Source organism: Geospiza fortis, unplaced genomic scaffold (assembly GCF_000277835.1).
Source record: "Geospiza fortis unplaced genomic scaffold, GeoFor_1.0 scaffold55, whole genome shotgun sequence".
Lineage (NCBI taxonomy): Eukaryota > Metazoa > Chordata > Aves > Passeriformes > Thraupidae > Geospiza > Geospiza fortis.
The window spans coordinates 853,733-878,017 of record NW_005054308.1 but is presented as its reverse complement, the minus strand read 5'-3'; the positions used below and the strand labels follow the sequence as shown (position 1 = coordinate 878,017).

Below are 24,285 nucleotides of genomic sequence, written 5' to 3'. Positions count from 1 at the left end.
AAAGTAAAATTCTATAACGCTGACAAGATTAAAAATGGTATGCCAAAATATTTGTGGAAGAAAAAAGAATTCTGGGAGATACATGTTTGTATGTGTATGGAATAGAAATTGCTCCTACTTTCCTGGTGTTTTGACGAGCCTTAATAGTCACATTCAAATGCAAGGGATGGGAAGATTGGCTTTGCAGTGATCATTATGCCTAGCCCACTCAAACGTCAAAAACTTCAGAGCTAGGTAGAATTTGCATGTTATGTGTCTTACATTTTACTTACTGGAGATTGATAAAAAAAGATAAAAAGATAAGACACTAAGTGAACCCATACACAGTTTCTTCTGACTAAAATAAAATTACAGATTCACCATTATATTTATTACTTTGGACTTTTAAAACAATTCAAAATTTTTTCAGAGAAAAGGTTCTGAAATTCTTCCATAAAAAGCTGAATATAGTGAGTTAGCTGAATATAGTTGAATAGTGAGATTGTTGTTCCAAGGACTACATATCCAAACTAAGCTTTTCAAAAAAATTTCAGGACCCCAGCATCTCTTTTTGAAATTGTCTCTGGAAAAGTGGGGCATAAATAGGCAAGTAAGATGTAGTAGCTTTGCATCACAATTGATGTGATGATTTTTGGAAGCACCATGTGTGAACTGCAGCTGCAGCCCAGCAGCACACCAGAGGCATTGCTTTGCCCTGAGCCTGCACGGCCTCAGGACAGAGGCTTGCCAGGGTCTGAACTCCTCCTGACCTGCCCACAGCTCTGTTTTACTTGGTTTAGCTGCCACAGCCATTTATCTAATTGACCAGGCATCTATGGCTAATTTATTTGACTTTCTGTATGGTACAACCAGAGTTTTATTTAGACAATAATAACAAGCCACGACTCCATGGGGAACGAGTTACTGACATCACTGTGCAGTGCAGAGAAATACATAGAATACTACAACAGCAGAGGCATTGAGAGGTGGACTTGGGATGCAGCATGGCAGGGTAAAGTCACAGGATCATGGGATCATTAAGGCTGGAAAAGGCTTCTAAAATCATTGAGTCCTGTCATTAACCCCACACTGGCATGTTCACCACTAAAGTATGTCCCCAGGCATCACATCCATGTGGCTTGAATATTTCTGGGCTGGTGACTCCAGCACTTCCCTGCAGTCTGTTCCAATGCTTGGCAACCCTTCCAGTGAAGAAATTTTTCCTAACATCCAACTTAAACCTCCCCTGCTGCAACCTGAGGCTGTTCCCTCTTGTGCTGTCCCTTGTTATCTAGCGCAGGAGACTGACCCCCAGCTGGCTACAACCTCCTGTCAGGGAGATGTAGGGAGGGATAAGGTTCCCCCTAAGCTCCTTTTCTCCAGGGTAAAAAGGCATGGGGTGAGTTGGGAAACCCTGCTTGGGTGCATTTTAGAGCACAGGTGCTGACAGTCCTTACCCAGAAGCTGGCATGCTTATATGTCCCACAGGATTAAGGAGACTGACAAGAAGCCATCCTGATAGTACCAACCACCAAAGAAAGTCCATCAGAACAAATGAATTCCATAGGGGAATTGCAGAACACTTGTTGACGATTTTCCGACTCAGCTGACATAGAGACATTAGTTTGCCACTTACATTCTTAATGTATCACACATCTACCCTGTTATCAGAACTAAATTCCACATCCACCTCTGCACAATCTGTTTTATGAGCATGAGTGCAAACAGCGTCTTGCATGATATAAGTTGGTTTATGTGGGAACACATAGGTTACTATTGGTTACCATGCATTAAAAATGAAGTTAAATCAGAAGCATTGTTTAAAAAAGAAACAACAGAAACCAGATTAATTTCCACCATTTGCTTACTCTTATTTTGTGAATGAGTTAGCTACATCATGATGTAATTACAGACATGTGTATTGAGCAGCTATTTTCTGTTCATTCAGCTCTTTGGTCAGATGCATTTCTGTCTAAAAACATTCCAGTAGTAATACTTTCATGATCTGAGAGAAGTAAGAATTATTAATACACTCAGAATAAGCCTATACTAGTTTCACATTTTTTTGACTGGCTCCCTGAATATTGAGGACTTATCTGACCCACTTGCTTTAACAACAATAAGGGCTTTAATGTTGCTGGTAAGAACAATGCAAAGTCGTTCCCTAAGGAATGTTTCCTCCTCTATTGTGAGATGGTTCAGCATTATACCCAGTCTCCATCAAACACAAATAATAAGGGACATTTATGTGCTTATTAAATTTGTAAAAATGGTTTACACTCACATGCAGAGAAGAGATCACTTGGCTTGGCACAGCAAGTAGGACACTAGTCCTTTAGCTGGGGTAAGCATTCCATGTTCCTGGCTCCCAGCCCAACACCAGGAACACTTCATTATAGAGCTCTTCTGTGTGCTGAGAAGGAGAAGATGAGAATGAAAACATTCCCTGATAGATTTAATTCTAGTAAGGATTTGTATTCAACTTAACATGAATTTATGTTCAGCCTAACTTGAATTTATAGCTCATGCTAGTAGACCAATAAAAAAAAAAAAGTATTTTAAATTTGAAAAAATGCTCAGGATTGCTACTCAATAAGCAAAACTGCTGACATTTCTAGCACCTCACATGTTTGTTTTTAAACACTGACAGATAGTGATGAGAAGATGACTACATCATGAGTGATTCCAGAAGTGACTTCCTTCTGGGTGAAATTACCATGCAAACAAAATACAGAAAAAAATTGTAGAAGAATTTTGAAAAAACACAAATATGAGTTCCTTGTAGGGTACTACAGAACAAGAACCTATTTTTTCATTTCTCAAGTCTAACTGAGCAATAGTATTGCTATTTTGAGTTAATGTTTTTTAAATAGATGGCTGGAGGGCATCTATGTTTTCCTAATCTTACTCACTGAGAAGAGAATTGAGCTTTTTAATTTAAAGTGAGATTCTAGAGCAATCATTTATAAAAGCAATGTACATCATTGGGGAAGAGATATCACATGCAATACTAACAGATGACAATTACATACAATAAAACACAGCCAGAAAAAATGAAGTGAGCTCAAGCTAAAACCAACCTAGTCAAATCACATTTCAGTAATGCTTATTTACTCCTTCTCTTGAGATTTGCTAGCTATAGTGGCTATCTACAGGAGCTGAGTAATAACAACAGGCAAAAATCCTGCTCCAAATGCCTTAGATTTCACATTCAGAGATGTGTAGAATGGTTAAAAAAAATTGAAAAAGGAGAGAAGGGGATGGGATGGGACAGGAGTGGCAAAAAATGAAAGTAAAACAAAAAAAAACCTTCTGAGGTTCACATAATTCCAAGATTAAACCCTTTACAGTTAGATACAGCTAGATACTTTCAGATGAAGCAGATCAACTCAAGCTAACCCTACAATTGATGCAGAAGAATAGCTGTAGCTATTTCTCCCTTTTCTGTTTGTTTCTTATGCTTTTGCTCACTGCTAACACGAATATCCATAACTACAGTGAAAACAGATACAGAAGTAGATTATATAACCTCCAGTAAATAAAATATAAAGAAACATAGTCATACAAACCCTTCCCTCAAAAAAAAAAAAAAAAAAAAAAAAAGGAAATTTGAAATAATCATCTTAAGTTATGGAGGCTTATCTGAATCATCTGATCACATCTGAGACTCCTCCAGAGCTCTAGTAACTATAAATGCTGCACTTCAAGCTCAGGCTGTTCAAAATGAATGATGTATGCTTGTTTCTATAATTATCTTTCTATTCCTTACTGGCCTAAAGTTTCCTTCATCTCTTTACACTTTGCTATCCTCCCTTGGGGTACAATACAATTCCTCTCCTTACCCACGAGTTTTATATTGTGGTGTAATTCAGCTTTGGTTAATAACACCAATCTGTTCATACAGACCTGGAGATGTACATCCATTATCAGTTTATTTAACAATATACCTCAGTGGTCTGCTGGAGAAACAGATTCCAGGCTGGGTGCTACATTTCAGCTTTTGGTTCTTTGCCAGAGCTGCTGACACTGCTCTCTGTTTCTGGTAATTTTTGTGACAACTGGCTGTGAGCCCATATTGTTGCAACTAGAAATATTTTAAAAGGGACAATAACCCTCATGGTCACTCACGACTTGAATCCAATCAGTTGTGCAATGCAAGAATTGCGCTACAATTTTTCAGCACAGTGAACTAGAAAACACTGTAAATACTGCAAAGCAGAAGGTTTATTGTTAGCACTCTCAATAAATGCAGTCTAAAGGGCTTTTTTAAAAAGTGTTTTCATGAACTGACAGGAATGAAACAAAACATAAACTAAGTTAAATTTTTCATTTTAAACCTTTCCATATGAACACTTGCTGTAGTCAAATTCAGCTGAATCTGAAAATGTGGAAAATAGATGCTTTAACAATAGTTACAAATAGTTAAAACTCATTACATCTTAAGTGCAGTAGTTAATGTGAGTGTGTGTCTTGGGCAAGAGATGAAAGGACTGGAAGCTAAACCAGTCTGCTATGATTGACAGTTTTATAGACACTGATACAAAACCACCACTGCCTTGAATTACTTTAGAAATCTGTGAAGAGCTTTCAGAACTGGGCTGTTTTACTCAAAATGGCTGAGAAGCACCAGTGAGGCTGCTGGGAGTACAGCAAAGCTTGTGAAATCCACAGCATGATCCATAGGTGCTGTGCTGCCAGGTATCATCTCTTCAGGGGAGCAGAGTGTAAATGCTCACAGGAATCCAGACAGCCTTTACATCTCAGGGCAGGCACAGTTTACAGAGATGACTGATTGCTGGCAGTTTGGGGCCTTCATGTTCAGTAAAGACAACTGAGAAGTCATTGCTGGAAGCATTCGTTTGTGCTCATCTAGTAATTCCTGGCTCTTAAAAAAAAATTAAGACTTGTGTGCTCAGTCCCATAATCTAAGTGTTTCAGCTGTACATATTTCTTTATGAGACCTGTAATATTATTTTAATAATTATTTTCATATGTGCTTCAGTCCCTCTATGATTTAGGGGCGACAGAAAAATTTAGCTTTGCTTTGTTTTAAATAATCATTTCATGCCAAGATTTTAACTATGTTACACAATCTGAGTAGTACATGGGATGATAGCTGCAGCAGAAGCAGTGCCTAGGAAATAAACTATCTTCTACAGGTGACCTACCTAAAACCCACCCCACCTAAACCACTGAATAGAAGTAAAAATTATTTTCTTTCCTCCTGTGAACTTCCGCAGCCTCCCTTAATACATGACTACAACAAATGGCCAAAATAGAGTTTATACACCCCTGTAGCCTTTGCTGAAAAATCTGTGAATCCAGGATTTCAGGCTCTTCTGGAACAGTTCAGCTTCATCCAGAATTGCAGTTGCAGCAGCACCACAAATCTAGGTGAAGGGAATAGGACTACAAGACAGTTCCTCAGTGATTTCTTAGCCCAAATTTTTCAACTTCATTTTCTGTTATGGAGCTTCTGATAACTGACTGGATCTTTTCCTCTCTAAGAAAAGCATCTGAGTTTCCATCTTTGATGTGGGAAATTATTTGGGAAGAGAGTAATCTTTGCATTACACGATTTGCAGTCCTAATAAAATCAAAGGTTGTGTATTTGTGATGAACATTTAGTAGTAAAAGAGAAAATAGATGCCATTTTTATGGCAAGAATAGAAACTCAGTCCTGCACATAGCCTTGAGATTTAAACAACACAAATGGACAGAACAGAAACACAAACAGGATAAGAGAATCCATGGCACAGCTTTGTGAAAACATTTTCTGCTTCAATCAAGATATTAACTTAAAATGTGAGTCAGCAAGGGAGAATTTAGACACAGTTAGATTTCCAGAGGCTGCATTCTCTTCCACATCTGCTAAGTCCACATTCTAAAACATCTCATCTGCACACAGCACCTCTGTACCCACAGTGAAACCTGGAATACATCTTGCCTTCCCACTGACTCTGTCACCACCATGAATAATGTATGACCTATAGATTAAGGTAATTTTTTATGCACATCAGAAAATGAATTGAACTTGACTCTTCATTAAATTAAACAGTGCTAGTTGAACAGTTGGGTGAACTGGCAAGCCTTGTTTCAGTTCTTCCCTGAGAGGTAGAAAACACTGGTGTTTTCAATGGAAAACTCAGTTTATGTTCAAGTAATTTACTAAATCTTGGCTGAAAGATCTATAGCAGACTTAGTATAAAAGATGAAATTGCCCATATTTTTTGATAAATAAACTTAAATTTTTAATTAGATTTAAATTATTTAGTCATTAGCTATTCACTACTGCTACAGGTCTTTCCCTTTAAGCACTAAATGGCTACTCTGATTCTGCATGTCAACAACAATGCAATATTAGCAATTAATTAGGTGAAGTTCACAACAAAATTCTTGGTTATAGTTAAAATTAATTTTGTATATTTAGAAAAATTAGAGGACAGAGCCACAGCAGGTACAAGCTGGCATAACTCATTTAAAATCACTGCAACTACAGAGATTTTGATGAGTTAATATATGACCTCATATCTGGAGGCTGGAAGACTCACCAGCCATGGAAGGATATTTTGCCAGAGAAGAGTTCCTTTCCCTTCCACTCCTTGTAACAAGTTGTGAAAAATCACATTTTTGTGGTTCAGGAAATAATACCTTATTTCAAAGGGATATCCTTTGGGAGTTACTGCTCGCTACTTAAACAAGATGAGCCCAATCTGTCCCCCAGTTTAGACTGTCAAGTTATTGCTGCTGTCTGTGATATTAAATAATGCATGGCCTATCTCTATCAACACATGGTAGTGTCTTCCCAAGAAGCATTACATATAATTCACATTAGAGTGTCTCTGGTTTAGAGATGATAGCAGAAAAAATCCAAAGTTATGATGTTGACTTTATGTTAGTAATTAACTAAAACACAGTAGCTTTGAAATTACTAACCTATATTAATTTCTTAACTAAAGAATTTAAGTCAATAGGCTTGAAACATAATGATGTAGGACAGTTATATACCATTAATATAATTTTTTGTTAAGTTTTACTAAAGTGAAGATTATGTTTACCTAGGCATCAAACTAACTTCCAGGGAAATGAAAGCACAAAAGAAAAGAAATCATACTGAATCTAATAAAAAAAAAAAAAAGATTCCCTAACTATAATGTGGACTTCAGTGGCTTTGGGCTGCTAAGAGAATGGTGTATCAGCATATTAATGAAAGATTTAAGTAATGGGTTTGACCATGCCTTCTGAAGAAGGATCAATAAAGAAGATGGAAAAAAATTGTTTTCCTAATATATCAATGATTTCCCAGCAGAGATACCCTTTTCTACAATTTTAATGCATTTCCAGTATAGAAATAATGCCTTTAGTGCTAAGGGGCCCATAAAGGAAGCTATAAAAATGGAAGTGAGCATCATTTCATTAATTCTTTTTCCCTTGGTTGGTGACCCCAGCTCCACCTGCAGTGGGTACCTCTGCCCACAGGGATTACACTTGCACCAAAAATGATTAAATGTTGCCCAGAGAGTATTGCAAAGAAATGTATGGATCAAATGCACTGGCAAAGATCTGAAGAATAAATTCCTGAACACTTTGTTTGCATCAACCTTAGTTTGTGCTGAAGTTACTCCTCACCAATGAGCACCCAAAAGAGTTTTATAAATGTTACAAATCAAGCAAAAACTTCAATGTAGGATAAGGATTAGTATGTGCTTGTTTTAGGAAGAAAGATAAAAAACATTAGTTTTGCCCCTGACATGGTAAAAAACTCATTAGGAGAATGAGATTTTTATATCATTGTAAAGTGAGATACCATTTTATAGATCTTTGCATATATTTGTAAGAAAATCAGATCTAAATCAATAAATGCTTATTAGCACCAGTAATTTCTGCCCTCTTCCTGCTTTGTGAAAGTATATTTCAAATAAATTGAGACATACAAATATCCCCCTGCATATTAAACACTTGTGGTTACACATGTACATATCTATATTTGTAAGTGATTACCATCAGAGCCACCACATGCAGACTCAGCTGGCAAACTGAGAAGGGATTGGACCAGATGACCTCCAAAAGTGCCTTCAACTTTAATTACTCAATGGCTTGAAGTTTCAAGCTTGGGTTCTGACCCTCTTAAGTAATCTCTTTTCCAGCAAGGAAATGTATGGATTTAGGTAAAGCAGTGTTGCAGACATCTTGCAGTGGCATGAATATCACTGGGAATACCTCAAATGGTGAGATTCTGTATCAGTATTGAAAAGATGAACCTTCAAAAAGTTAAAGTTTAATCTTCAAATAGGTAAATATGTGTTTCTCTTCATATCTATATTACTAGATTTGAAAATTTCTAGCAGGCAGAAAAACAAAAATAGACTTCAATATGCATTTGGGTAAAATCTAGGCTTTAACAAATCTGAGTTGGACATTAAAAGCACTTGCAAAATTTCAGCCATATAATCAGAAGGACTGATCTGAAAATCTTAAGGAGATGAAAAGGGCTTTGTCATTATAATTTTCATTGTATTAATGGCATTGTATGGCTAAAGCTCTGCTCATTTGGATAGAGAAGCATCTCTGATTTTTCTGGCTGGAATGAAGGTTTACACAGACAGACAATTGCATACCCATGCTCACTTCTGATCCTTGTGGAATTATCATAAAAGCTGGAATTCAGTAGCATTTTCCCCCATTTACATTGGCTGTGTTTTCCCTCCTCAGTCTCTCACTAATTTCATAAAGTATTTGCTGGTTTTGGAGATGTGGACTGCCAAAATGGCTTGAGATGAGAAATGAGCAAACAAACAGCTGTTTCTGTCGTACAAATAATTCCCAAGAAGGAACAGAAGTTTCAGTTACTGTGGGCTGCTGCTCAATTAGGTTGATCTACATCTGAGAAAACTTCTAGCCAAATATACTTGTAATGTTGCACTGTCTAGAGGACCAGACTCTACTGCTCAGCTGGTTTGAATTTTGAAGCTTTCTCATTGCGCTTATATTCAGTAACATATTGCCTTTGTGAAAGAGTGCATTTGATTTATTTTTCTTTTCCATTCAGAAAAACATATTCTTGTGAGAGAATGGTTGTTTAATTGGTTATAAAATAGGAATAAGTTTTTTTATAAATAAAGTTATTTTTCTTCATTCACTTTGCATAGTTTGAAAACATATAATCTAGTGCCTTCTGTTTGCAAAGACTTTATTTAGAAGTATTTCCTTTCCTTCAGGAGAGAAAATTTGGCTTCAATTATGTTTCTCTGAATTACAATTAGATCTTTGAACTCCAGACAACTGAATAAAAAAAATCCTCCCAGTTTAATTAAATTGGCCTGTTTGTCAGTACGAGCAGAATACTATGGACCATATTGCCAATTAAAACTTTGCTTTTGATTCCTAATAAAACACTGCAAGTCCAGGCTTGTGCAGCCAGAATGAAGAGGCTGCATTGCCAGTTGTTGACCTGGGAATGTCCCAGACCCCCATGGCTAGTGCAGTGTGGGTGAGGTGGTGCCTGGAGGCTCAGTCAGTGCCTTGTGCCCAGCACACGTAACAAAGGTGTAGATCAGACTCATTAGCAGCTTCCAAGCTTAACTCACAGCAAGCCCAGCTCTCTCTCTGTGCTGCACGTTCCTATTTGCTACAGCCCTGTGCAATCTCAGGCTGCTTCAAATGTCCCTGTGCCTTCAGCACCTCCTGGGAGGCAGCATCCTACACTGAGAGGCAGAAAGAAATACAGCTCTCCCTGTCAGACTGTGCCCAGGGGAATAAAGAGCCCAAAGCCTCTTTCCTAGTGAGATTGTGTTTGTGCTGTTTGCTTAGAGCTCCCAAACACCAACACTGGAAAGCCTTTGGGCCACTCTGGGTGGTACAAGCTGGGTGCAGCAGGAGAGCACTACAGGGAAGGGCAGGCACAACCTCAGCTGAGCAAAGATTGCTGTTAAGAAAATGGTGCCCTCAGGCTCTGGGAGGAATTGTCCCTTCTCTACTGCACACATGGCCGTGGCCAGCTGGGCCTCTTTCAATCTCCTGTGCCATGCAGAAGATCCGGCCCCCATGAGAATCTGCTTCTCTGTGCTCTTTCCCACTCCAGATTCTAGCTGAAATTGGAAAATAATTTTTCTGCTTTTCACCCTATCACTCTATCCACTGGCTTAAGACATTTGTAGTATCATTAAGATATTCCATATCTAGCCAGCAGTGTTTCAACTTTGCCAGAGAGCAGGGCAGGGAAGAAGGGCACTGGCATATTATGCAAAAAACCATACAGTTGCCTAGCACTGTTCAGCTGATTACCACTAACATTCTGAAATGAAAATATCTGATTATGTCATATTCTAAAGTAGCTTCAATGTTCTCCTCTAGAACTGGAGGCACTGATTTTGGGAAAACAAAACATCCGTTAAGACTAGTCTACACATTTCTGACTCCAAACTTGCCTTTTTTACTGTACTAAGCAGGTTGAATTAGATCTGCTATCATTGTTCTGAGGAGCAGAAAAAGCCCAGCAGACAAACTTTTTATCCTCTGTGGATTGTGGTTAGCAAAAAGGAAAAGGAAAACCCTTGGCAAAAATTTGTGCTCAACTTTCCAAATGCACAATAAACTCAAGTTCATCAGAGTGAAGAAAAGCTGCAGGAGAAGTTTGTCTGAATAAATACAATTATTGGGCTTGTCAGTAATGTGTTTCATCAAATCATTCTCTTCAACAGAAATAAAGCAACAACAAGGTGTGCATAATAAGTGATATTTTGGTGGAGAGTTGCATAAGCTAAGTGACAGATTTGTTTCATAACAGGTCCCACCTGAGTCAATGAGAGAAAAAATAGCCATGACAAAGGTGATAAGCACTGATGTTCCTCTGAACCGACAATGTGATCTCAACCATACTAAAAGGAAATGTTGATAGAATGAACTGTAACCTCAACTGTTATCTGGCATCTTTACTGAGAGTCTAATTTTGAAAATGAGACATTTTTAAAATGTTTTTACAGTATTATTAAAATCTTAAATGTGTCTGTGTTGTCTTCCAAAGAAATTACCTTCAAATTTGTATCTTTCAAGGCTTTTCTTCTTTTCATTTTTGTCTCTTTAATAGCTCCACACAAAAAGGAGATGATGATTATGAAGATTACACAACAAATAAGACTTGGGTTTTGACTCCCAAAGTCCATGAGAGTGATGTGACTCTTATTTTAAATGGTTTGCTGGAAGGATATGACAACAAATTGAGACCTGACATAGGAGGTACGTTGGTTTTGGTTTTAGATCACTGTTGATTAAGCAGTGAAGAGAAAGAATTTTTATGTCATATGATACTACTCAGGAAGCAGAATCCATTCAAAGTAGTTACAAGACTAAAATGCAATGCAGAAAAACATCAGAGGCATGTAAATTAGTCATGATTTTGGAAGCTGACATAAATTAAGATGGCTGAATCTATCCTAAGACATCTAATAAGAGTGTTATAATTTGCTGAATCAGGCAGCTTGTGATGATTTACCTGCATATGATGTTCAGAATTAAACTTCTGGGGAAAGAAAAGGCAAGTTTTTATCTTTTTTTGTACCTAATAGATTCTGTCAGAGAATCACAAATAATACAATGGAAAAAAAGTCCAAAAAGAGGCTAATACAGCCTAATCCTTTTATGATGTGATGGATACAGAGCCTCCAACAGCAGCAGGCTTGCACAGATTGATGCAGCCTGGGCAGGAGGTGACAGAATTGGGCTCAGAGGAGGAGGTTCACAAAATATAACTGCAGTCAGGCAAAGCCAGTCTGCCCAGATGATTCCCACAGCCAACGCAGGTAAATAGAGCCAAGCCTGCACTCAGAATGGAAGTCTTATTTGACTCAATCACCTTGTCGAGGGATCTTCCTCTCCACTGATTACTGAGGTAACCCAAAGGAAAAAAATCTCCCTGAATTGCTGAAAGTCAGTTTGAGAAGCCCCATGAGAGCACAGAGCAGGCAGACAATACCTCTGCAGAAGAGGATACAGTCGTAAGACGATTATAGAAAAAGGCACAGAATTCATGGATGAGGTAGATAGAGGAAAGCAGAGAGCAGCAAGGTTAACGAAGGAAGCTAGCAAGTTTATAGTGGCTTGTAAACTAAGGAATTTTTTTCAGTGAAGGATAACATGAGTGTTTAACCTTCAGTGTATGTATACAGTATAAATTAGCAGAGGAATTTGTCTTCACTTAAACCAAGATTTTAGAAAGAGAAAAGAAGTAAAACATTCCTAAAATCATCTGGGATAAAAACAATCATGCTGTAGCCAAGATATATAAGAAGAATAAAGCTGAAATGGAGCAATTTCAAAATAAATTAATGTAACAACTATTCTTAATTTCTGCCTTAGAGCCTTGAGTATTTTGGCTTTGGGCTCACAAAATTGTTACTTATCTGCAGCCACCTATGCAGGCCACAGCAGTCATGTTGCATTTGGCATTACAATGTAAAACAAGTGATGAAGGCATCGTAAGATAAATAGGTTTGATTTGTTGATAGCGTTTTGTTTTGATGCTCTGCTGTGACCTGAGACAAAATGCAGATCCTCTCAGTCAGACAAGCCTCTCTAGGCTATGAACACTGGTTTCGGTGTTTGTTCTCATAGCACAAGGGAATTGGTTTTGATTGAATAAATGATACAAGAATTTGTCCAAAGCATCTCCAACTAATTTCAAACTGAAGACATGGTTGCAAATTTGTATTTATTTTATATGCACATTTAAATGTGAGGCAACTACAGAGGAGAGATGCCACAGTAACATGCTCCTGCTTGACTTTCACGTAGTTGATTTTGACCTTCATTGGTTACTGATTCTTGTTGTTTCTCTTGCAGTTAAACCAACAATAATTCACACTGACATGTACGTAAATAGCATTGGCCCTGTGAATGCTATCAATATGGTAGGTAAAGGATTGCCCATTTGCCTTGTTACAAAGTCTCCGTCATTTTGACATTACAAAGCTTCCATTAGTTCTTAATGTTGTGTCATATCTATATTATTTTTAAAATCTCATTTTAATTATGGATGGGAGGACTCTATGATCTTAAAATCTGTACAAGTCAGAAAACTGAGCTATATGCTGTAAATGAAAAAATAACTGTTTTAACCTATCCTCACATTTTTATGTGCTCTGCTTTCAAATGCTTTGCAACAGTTTAACTCCAGAAAAACCAATCTTCCAGATTGCTACAAAATTGGGAAAACCATTAATGAGTGATGTTATCACTCTTGCCACCACAAGATAATAAGTAAAAGGCCTAGAACTTCTCCAGAGACTTCACCATTTCTGACATCAACCAGAGGGCAGAGGCAATTAAGTCAGCTCAAGCTTTTCCTGTCCTAGGTCCAAGGAAATAATAATTGTTCTGTGACCTGAGCAGGTGTGGGCTGAGATGTGGGGACACAGAATTAGAAAGGTGCATATAACACTCACTTGCACCTTAGTTTTACCCTCAGTGGTAGAATAATAAATTGTTTTAAAACAATCTTTGCTAAAACATGCATCAAAACTTCACCAAAAGACATTGGTTTTATCAGTTCTAGTGTCACCTTCTGTAGCTCACAGTTTTTTCATATGAAATTAAGGAAAGCATATCAGGAGTTATGTGGAATGCTGAGTGCTATGTTTTCATCAGTATTTCTGGTTAACACAACAGGAATATACAATTGATATATTTTTCGCCCAAACGTGGTATGACAGACGTCTGAAGTTCAACAGCACTATAAAAGTGCTCAGATTAAACAGCAACATGGTTGGGAAGATCTGGATACCCGACACGTTTTTCCGAAATTCCAAGAAGGCTGATGCTCACTGGATAACAACTCCTAATAGGATGCTCAGGATCTGGAATGACGGCAGAGTCTTGTACACATTGAGGTATTTATACCTAATTTAATTTCATTTTCTCTAAGGAAAGCCAAACAGAAAAATCCTGTGAATTCAGGTCATTTCATATTAACCTGAAGGGGAAAAATATTGGGTTTTCCTATATATTTATGCAAACAAGCCTGAAAAAGGGAAGAATTTAGAAGATATCAATTGTAGGAAATTTATTTTACATTGGCACAATAAGAAGTTTTTTTTCTTCTTATAGATTTTACTGCCTTACTCCACAGTAGTCACCTTCCTATATTAACATTGACATAGGCATTTTTATAGGCAATTAGTCTTAATTTTCAGGTATGTTTTAGTGTTTACCTTTGGTTTGGTCCCTTCTACTTTTTAATTGTTTTAAAGTGATAAATGTGAAATATCCTTGAATAAGTAGATGGTATAAAAAGGAGCTACTACATACATCAAAGGCCTCTTATTCTGAATTGATTACAATCTAATCAGATAAAACTCCACCCTGAAAAAGCAATTTATTCCTCAAATGTCTTAGACAAATAAGATTTTGCCATCCCAGCATTGACTATTTAACTCAAACCTATAGATATGCCCCATTTCACCAAAATTTTCATGGAACTGAATTTGATGTACTCAACCTGTACAGGTTCCTCAGTCATGTGTATAGTTCTTTTAAGACAAATTTCAATAATTATGTGTATGCCACCGGTGAAACTCAAATAACATATTCCAAATGATAGTAATATACTTTGTAAATGTGAAAATCCTGGCGGTTTCTTTTTTATCCTTTTTCTTACATGTTTGGGTTTATGTAAAATATAGATAAACATAGCACTGTTTCAAGAGAATTTATAATTTAAAATGAGATTATACAATCAAAGATGATAGACATAAGCATATAAGATGATAGACATCTGAGCTTTAGACTACATTTTGTCAAAGTTTTATTTTGCTTTTACTGTCTTGGTAGCCAAAAATAAAGTTTTGAAGGAAAGTACACTCATAATTTTACTGAGTAGATGTGAAGCTTTGGTTAAGACAACCTTTTAATGTTGCAACTGTCTGAATTATAAAAGGGTTTTACTTCATAGCTATTTTATATTTATTGCATATTGCATTTTCAGAAGAGATAATAAAATAATCAGGATTGAAATCCAATGCAAATCAAAGTTAGTCTGATAAAGATGAGTCTAGATCAACTTTCTAAATGTTAAATTTGGACTTGGCTACAATACTGTCTGTTTGGGTTTAATTACCTTTCTCTTCAAATTCCTTGGTTTCTCTCACTACAAAGAGATGTATCTGGTAGCACTTGCAAACAGATATCTGTTTTGAATGTATATTTAGTTGTGCTGGTGAGTCACAGCAAGCACCAAGGATTTAACCACAGTTAACCCAGAAATGAAATGTGATAGTATCACACAGCTGGGATTCTGTCCTCAAGAGGGATCCAGAAGGGCTGGTTGAGTTTTCTGTCACCTCCCCCAGGATTAAGAACCACCTGCCCAGGAGGAAATCAAGTATCTGTGGTACTGGAGATGATGAAAATGAGAAGAGGAAGGGAAACAGGGAAATTAGATTTCTTCACAAATCCCTAACACAGAAAGGTTGCCTTTGGACTCCATTAACTTGGTGGGCCCAGCACTCCTCTGCATCCCACAGGATGAGACTCAGGGTCATTTGATCATAACATCTTCATTCAGGAACCTGGAGACTAACCAGGGCTCATCATTTAGACACCCCAGAATCAGCAAAGATCAGAAACCTGCAGCTTTCCTAGAGACATCTTGTGGAACAAACATTTTACCCCACCCTTTTCCTTTTTCCTGATCTCACCCCATGTCTTCCCTCTCTTCCAAAGTCCAAGTATCCTGCAGCTCATGGCTGGGCTGGGAGTAAGTGAAAAATGGTGAAGTTTTTAGCAGGAACACCAGAGGGTACATTTCATCTCACTTGGGATTTTTGAGAGTAATTGTCTTTACATGAGCTTAGCACCTACACTACCTGAGTTATCATGGAGACTCTCCTAATATTCAGTGGAGGCAAACACCTTTTGGTACATTTTTCTTCTGATTAAATTTGAATGTCTTATTTTGGAGTGAGAGGAAGTGTATCCTCAGAGTGCCTCTGCACTAGCTGTGAAGGGAGTCTGGATGGCTGTCTTGGATGCAGATGTCTAAATTTGGACTCCCATCCATCATTTCTGAAATAGAATCTTTGTCACATAAAATACATTTTCCTAATGCTTTATGGCATGTTGTGACACAAAGATTTGTCACTGCTCATGAGATGACCTGTATATCTACCTACCTATGGATTTGTCAGTCATGAGTAATGCTGCCATTTCAGATGCACAGGAACAGAACTTTAATACCTTCTTCCATTACACAGTCCAGAAAGTAGATGATCAGGGTCTATGGAACCAAAAAAGAAATATTGCTTATCAGTAACCATGATGTCTTCCTATGCTTGGAATATTCCAGTAATTACATAGATAGCAATAGTTTTCTTTACATATATATATATATATATATATATATATATTTTCTGATCTCTTTCTTCTCAGGCTGACAATTGATGCTGAGTGTCAGCTACAGTTACACAACTTCCCAATGGATGTCCACTCCTGCCCACTGGAATTTTCAAGCTGTAAGTAACATGCTTAAAAATATTCCTTTTTTTGACCCACACTAAACTTATTATAAATTTATTTTTATGTACCTAGATTCAGTGAAGGTTACATTCTTAATTAGACATACCCCACTGATTTTTAGTTTTATTTTGATTTGCTTCCATGTATTATATATGTTCAGGAATATAATTAAGGACTGCTATGAAAAATTATAAAATTTCTGGACCCTATGTGATTAATTTATGTTTACATCTGACCATAAAACAAGAAACTTTTACTTTCAGCATCAAGGTGTCCTGTCCTTTCACTTTCTCTCTGTGCACAGGTGTTTTACTATTGCACCAAGTTGGAGTCAAGAGTTTGACATTTTGTGGTTAGGTCAAGGTGTGAATTCCTGGTCCAGCTGCAGATCCATCTGGATGATGGGCAAAAATGCACCCCTATTAGGTCCACAAAAGTGGAAAACCTGTTTTTGAAAAATTTATCCCAAGTGCTATTATAATTTATAATTAATAAAATGTGACATTAAGTAAAAGGCACTAGTAAGTAACTTGAGAAAAACATATCTATAATTTACTTGCAATATGCTTCCCCAGTTTTTTCCAGAAATAGCTGGTAGTATTTTTACTCCCCAAAGCACCCTAAAGCCTAGCAGTGACTATGAAACCAAGCACTGTGTATTTTCCATTGCAATAAGATGGCTACCCCAGAGAAGAGATCATTTACCAGTGGAAGCGCAGCTCGGTGGAGGTGGGGGACACCCGCTCCTGGAGGCTTTACCAGTTCGCCTTCACAGGACTCAGAAACACAACTGAGGTGGTGAAGACTACTTCAGGTAAGACAACTGAAGGATTTGCCTCCAGGCTCAGTTAGGATTTTATTAACAGAATGAAACCAAGAAAGATATCTCTGGTTAGAACTTAGCATTTACATGGCACTGAACAATTACAGGTTTTTCTTTATCTATGGAGCCATCCAGCCTTTGGCATTTCTGAACTCCTCACAGGAAGAAAAAATTGTTGTTGTCTACTATCCATTCTTGTCCTCCATAAAAAACCTCAGACTGTCAGGAGAAAGCCACTGCTACAAAGGGTGAATGGGTGAGGGAGCTTGTGCTGCTTCAGTGCAGAAAACAGCAGAACTGAGCCACTAAAGGATGATCTGACCCTGCACTGAACATTTTACAATCCCCTTCCCAATGCCAGACACAGAAAGTAAGCCTGCACAGAAGTGAAACTCAAAGTCCCAACTTCTTTACTACAGAGGCTCTAAGTTTATTTTGTTCCCTAAAATAAGGCACATTCAACTTTCATTAAAGAGAACAGCCTTACAAATCAGTCTCAGATGGCCTTCCTTCATATTTCTGTCTCCTTGGAAACAAGCAACAGAATTCAGAATGATAAATGAGGAAGTACTAAGTGTTTAATAAAAATACAATTTTAACCCTACTAACTAAACAGAAAAATATATTTTTCTATATGTTTTGCTTTATTTCTTGGTGGAAAGAAAACCAGTTACTATGAGGAGAGATGTAAAGAGGAACTGCCTATTAATTTTGTTGTATATGCATGATATATCTTGTCTTTAATTTCTTACTTTCAAAAAGAACAATGAAATGTAAGCAGGTTAGGGATTTTTCTGTCTGCTTCCAATTTTTACCTTACTTTATAGCTCTGGCACGTATCTTAATTTAAATTCAGGCATCTGTGTTTATTCTGACTTCAGAAATACCCCCACCCATTCTATTTCTACAAGGCCAGCATTGCTGTTTTATTCAAAAAGGAAAGTGAGATATGCTAGAGTTGAGAGGAGCCTGCTGTACATTACACAGGAGAACAAGCAAAGAGATGGAGAATTAATTCAAGTTCCAACTCCTTGATCTCTGGACATTAAGCACCAATGATGTGTTCAGTCTCATGAGCAGGGCAAAACCAGAATGCAGCCATGTACGCCTCATGGAGTCTGCTGCTACTGTAGCCAAGGAAGGTATTTAGTCAAGTATTGAAGAAAGCAGTTAACTTTTCTCATTTTCTCAGGAAAACAAACATACAGGTGCAAAAGAGGACAGGAGAGCAGGAGGTTTGCCAGCCATAGCTGTTAATAACCACCATTACACAGGGCTCTCAAAGCAAAAATATCAGCAGCAATAAAAACATCTCCCCTCAGACAGCACAAATGGCAGGATTGCACCCAAGTGTGCTTCCAGTCTCATCCTGCCCACATTGAAAACTATCTATACTTCAGCCCTAATTTGAGTTTCTTCTATTTGCTATTTTCTTTAATTTTCTGCTTGAGACATTCTCTAATCAACTCTTTTTATTTTTGACCAGAGATAGAAAATAATAAAATCTTGACATGCTACAAGCTTCCTATACCCTGATTGAGTGCACTGGTGACTCAAAAACATTCTCTAATGTGCTGTTAAAGTGCACGAGGTGCATACTGGGAAATAAACAGTAAAATACAAAAGAGCAAAAAATTCCTTTCTCATGCAAAGCAAACCTTTATTTTTTCAGTTTATAGTCATTCAAGCTGTTAGTACTCACCTGGAGTACTCCCATAATTTAGCCTCCATAGTTTTTAATATGATGACACACACCGGCCCATTTTGTTTGCATTAGAATAAATTAATGAGCAGCTGCCACGTGCTTTAAAGCAGTGAAAAGTTGTCACTCAATTCCTAAGTTAAAAAGCACATGAAAGTTACTCAGCCTGCTGCTGCTTCTGCATTCACAGGCCTGCTGAGTATAAAACTTTGGAAAAATATCCTGTGTATGTATTTCTTCTGCAGCAGTTACCCTGTGCTTGATTTTCATTCCTCCTCTTGTTTTTATAACCACAGATATGTAAAACTAGGTTTTATTTTGACCTAGGTAGGGCATCTAAATAATAGAAGGCAGGAAAAAACCCCAATAACATAGCAGTTGACACGAATCTGGTCTATTTCCTACAAATATTTTCTTAAAGCCAGCAGAGCCCAAAGGGTCTGCATGGCTTCCTTAAGTGACTTATTAGCATGCTGGAAACTACACTAAGTCCAGTATTCCTCAGCCAGACCCACACTCTACCTATATTTACACCCTTAGCATGAACATATTTTCAAAAGTTTCATGAACAGTAAGGACAAAAAAATGATTCCAAGTTTGATAGCAACCTAGATGCAGCCAGAGTACCCTAGTTAAAAGTTTGAGTACCCATACAGCTAAAATTATCTTGACACTTTATGCAATTACTTTCAGTGCAGAATTTCAGTACAAACTCATGCCAATGTTTTGGTGGAGATAAAATCTGAGGTACAGTGGAGGAGGCAATGGAAAAATTACTGAGATGTTGGAAAGAGGGCTATACTATACTCCCACAAACTCTTCCCCAAAATTAAATTTAGTTGAAAAAAAACCCCAGAGAAACCAGAATGAAAGAAGGGGTGTTAGAGAATGCAAAATTAAACAGAGAACAAAAGGATCTTGGGGCTAGTGTTAAGGCATTTGAAACTGCAGTAAACCTTCAGTGTCTCTATTTACACAATTTCAAAACAAATTCTTGTTTTCAGCTCTATACCTCCCAGCAACCAGCACCTTCTCATCCTTGAGGGCAATGCTTGCTTTGTGTCTGGAGAGAGAATGAGGATGGCTGAGATTTGGCCATTACCAACTCCACTACTCTCTTTCTGCCATGCCAAAGCTGCACATTTCAGCTGTGGGCTGGGTTATGGGCAGAGAAGGACAAGCCTTGTTTGAGTGTAAGCTTCCTAAGACCTGATGGCTCTTGCTGAAATGAATACATTTATGTGCTGCTCTTCCTTTGCACGCACCGCAGAAATACAAGATTAACTCAAAGGACCAGATGTCAGAATTCTGTCCCTTAGTTAGCAAATCCCAGCAAATCCCAGCAACAGCTGAAAAAACCCAACTGGAATATTACAAACATCCCTCTATTTCTCTTATCACAAGTCATCCTGAAGTACCAGCTTGTTTCTCTCCAAACTGAACATTTACCTGCAACTTTAATTTTCTTTGAAAGTCACTGACCAAGCAAGTAAGAAATAACTTAGCAAATGGAATCCAATTTAAGAGTCCAGTAATAATGGGGACTCTTAAAAAAAGTTAACTATAAACCTTCTGCCTTATGGACATTTCATTAAAATAACCAAATAGTCCATATACATTACCTGCATTTTTTTATTTGGCCTTTACACTAAAATCTACCTTTTGTAAACAGCATTAGTTTAGTTTAGATTATTTCCAATAAGAGTACATGTTGAGACTTAATATCATCTGAGTTATATAAACTACTACAGTTGACTTCACACATTTAGAAACTGAGATGGGTTTAAGATATTTTGTACTATTGATGTATGTCAATAATCACTGCTCAAAGGGTTCATATCTTATTAAGAAACTGCCATTTCTTGTGTTTGACCTTTTTGGTCACAGTAAGGCCCCATCCAGTGAATGGCAATGAGATTCTCCAATAAAAAAGGGATAAACTGATAAAAAAGTCTTGAGAACAAAAATTCACCAACTTGCAAAATTTGGATGCACACTGCTAAAACAAATAAACAAACTAATGAGTAGTCCTTACAAAAAGAAAGCAAAAAGTGATACAGTAGTCTAAGATTTTTTTAATATAATGCACACATGGATTATATTGAGAAGGACATGTTGCACTTTGGGAAGAGGAAAATAGGATGTTTTAAAATTTGTAATTAGTTCCTTTAAGAGGGAAATATTGTAGGAAGGAAATAATCAACTGCACAAATATAAAAAACACTAATTTTGCAAAAAAGAAAAAAAAATTGAGGGCTGTAGTAGTCCACAAAGGACAGAGAATGTGCTATTATTGCAAAAACCTGTCCCTGAGATGTGTTACTCAGTGTTGTGTGTAAACTTGGGAGAAATATTCACTGTGCTGCTCTGTGAAAAATTTACATCCAAAGGTTGCTGCATTCTGCTTGATCAATAAAAAAATCACTTTTAAGTGCAATATTTTGAGAAAGACAGGGTAGTGCAGGGGAATATAACAAGTAAGGAGTTTAGAAAACCTGACCTATAGAAATACTTGGAAGTATGGAACTAGTCTGGAAGAAAAGATTATTGATGATCAAAGGAGTAAAACAACCATGCTGTTTTTAAATCATAACAATGATCAATGCTTGTAGGGAGGAAAATAGTGGAAACCCTAGAATCAGAGAGTTTATGAAATCATACTACAGACCAAGAGGAAAGAAGTAGCTTAAATCTTGAAATTCTATCAATAGGTTTCCATTAATTTAATACAATCCTACATAAATTGCACTTCTACTCACCCTTCCAGTTGTTTTGAACATATAAAATATTGTAGTATGCAAACCACTTTGTAAATGTGTAATTATTCAGGACAGATGGAGTTTCTGGTATTCCCAGTCCATTTCTATGACTGGTTAGTTCCTTTTTTTAGACCAGATATTGTCTACTGCTTATTTACAGAGCCTGTCCTGAATTTTTAATTAGATACAAAGGCATTAGAAGACTAATAAATAGCAATTCAACAAGCTGAGGAGGAGCCACAAGACTAGTCAGGCAATATTTGTAAATACCTTTTATTTTCTTCCTTTTCCATGTTTTAGAGAGCTAATGGGAGCTATGCAGTAGAGACAGTGCATTGCTTAGAATTGATAAATGGGTAATTAAATATTCCCCTTGCTATGCATCTGCTAAACCACATTAGTAAATCTGAGTCTGGTTTCTGTTTTAGCTGGAAAATATAGTCAGGGCTATTATTTTGTGGAAGAGGATGTATTTTCAGGCTTTTATACTTTATTTCAATGTTGCTTCCTAATGAATTGAACTGTTGGCAGATATGCAGTCCCCAGAGGTTTCATAATGCTCAAAAAACCCCAGGAGTCGTTTTCTGTTTCTTTATTAAGGCAAAATATGACAGCTGCAATCAGATTTGTAGATCTGCATTGGGAAATAGTCCTGACATTAAAAATAGGCATAAGTGGATCTCCAGCGCACCTAGAAATCCCTGCCAGCCCCACACACAGCCTCAGGCTCTAGCATGGGCTGACTGTAGCGTCTGGCATTGCCAGGGAGATCGCCGGAGAACCCAAAACATTTCCTATCTGAAGATGCTGATCTACTGAATGGGTACAAGGTACTACTACCTGCATCTTGCTTTTGGCAGAAGTTAAACACCTTTGCATTCACTTTACAGAGGAGCAAATAATGGCATAAGCTGCAAGTCAGAAAACCCAGATGACTATTAAAGTGTTCTGTGTGCTCTTATTGTTCTCTTTATGGTATGGGAAGGTATTTATCTCAATATCCTTATTTTTGAAAAAGCTATATTAAATTATTACCTTAAACATGCTTGCTAGAAGAATACTGTCTCTGTAGGACAGTGAAACATTATTGTGCAAAAGACAGGCACAAAAAGGCCTACTTTTATGTTTGATGCCTCGATGGAAATCCTCAATTCTAAGCCAATAACTTTAAGATAACCCCAAAACACCTTAATAGCTACACCTTAAGATTTTACTCCCATTATGAATAGCCACCTATCCTAGTAAGAGAGTCAACAGGGAGTATTTTTGCTTACAAATGCTTTTTTTGTTTTTTATTCTAACTCTCCCTTATTTCACCTTGCATGAACCACCACATTACTGCACCCAAATATAATAATTTGAAAGAAAACACAGGAGGAGTTGAATTATTTGAATTTTTCATAATACCATTAAAAAGGGTTACAGACACTTCTGTGAGCAGGAATTCAGCCATGGTGGCAGCTTACAACAGTTTGATCTTGCTCTTAGGGGATAAAAGCCAGTCTAAGATAACCACACTTGCATATTCTTTTGGAGAATAATGGATAAGAGATATTTCTAAAATGTGAACAACAATTTTTTTCCTAAAATAATCCACATACTCCTGCTGGTCTGTGATGGATCAAATCATATTAATTAATGAACATTTACTAAAATTTAACTGTTGAATAATTGGCTCATTGAAAATAATCTAAATTTCAGGATTGTGTCTTCAAAGAATAAAACTGAAATACAATTCCCTTCATTCCCTAACTTTTGTATATTCTACATTTTTTCCAGTTGGTTAGTTGTGTGGCAAATAAGAATTTACATTAAAATGTACATAATTGAACAAACTAATTCAGTAAACTGGCATTTTGAATCCTCCCTGTCATGCAGACTTCCAAGATCTATGTATGCATATTTTTGAATAACTGCAAAATCAGAACTCCCTAGTACCATTTCTCCTTACATAATCCCTGTAGAAACAGACAGGGCTACAGGGACAAACCAAAGGCTTCCCAGGATACCTCCCAGGGCACTAGAGAATGAAGAGCAGACAAGAAGGACACAGGCCTGACCTGGAATGGCTGGGAAGGGCTCAGGGCAGATACATTTGAGTCTCTTCTGTACTGGCTGCTTCAGCCCTTGGCTAAAAATCAACAGTTGCCTTCCCACTTCTTGAGTCATTCAAGCACCTCTCTGTTCATCCTCTGCTCTGTAGTTTCTTTTCAAACCACTGTGGACCCATCCTATGGCAGCAGAGCAAGAGGAAAAACAAGGGCTTCCTAACAGCACAGGCTGAGGCCATGGAATTTAACACAAATGCCACATCCAACAAAAAAACAGTGAATCCAAGCAATACAGATAATTAATAGCCTGGGTTTGCCTGGTTTCAGCTCTGTGTTCAGTTGTGAGCACAGTAGAAATGATATTGCCAGGTTGTGTGGCATAGTCACTGCCATCACCCTGTGGGACTCCTGGGGAAGGTCTGGATGGAGAGCAGGGACGTCGGGCCGTGGCAGCAGCCACCGCGG

General features: G+C 37.4%; 1 protein-coding gene across 1 annotated transcript in view; it reads left to right on the top strand.

The window, feature by feature from the left end:
• Nucleotides 1-888: 888 nt before the first annotated feature.
• The window catches only part of GABRG2 (gamma-aminobutyric acid type A receptor gamma2 subunit), a 48,529-nt gene continuing 25,132 nt past the window's right edge, over nt 889-24,285 (top strand). Inside the window, exons 1-6 of the mRNA XM_014312141.1 lie at nt 889-991; nt 11,032-11,214; nt 12,817-12,884; nt 13,642-13,862; nt 16,399-16,481; nt 17,162-17,299. Of these exons, the coding sequence (XP_014167616.1) occupies nt 889-991; nt 11,032-11,214; nt 12,817-12,884; nt 13,642-13,862; nt 16,399-16,481; nt 17,162-17,299 (796 nt within the window). The remainder of the gene's footprint in view (nt 992-11,031; nt 11,215-12,816; nt 12,885-13,641; nt 13,863-16,398; nt 16,482-17,161; nt 17,300-24,285) is intronic.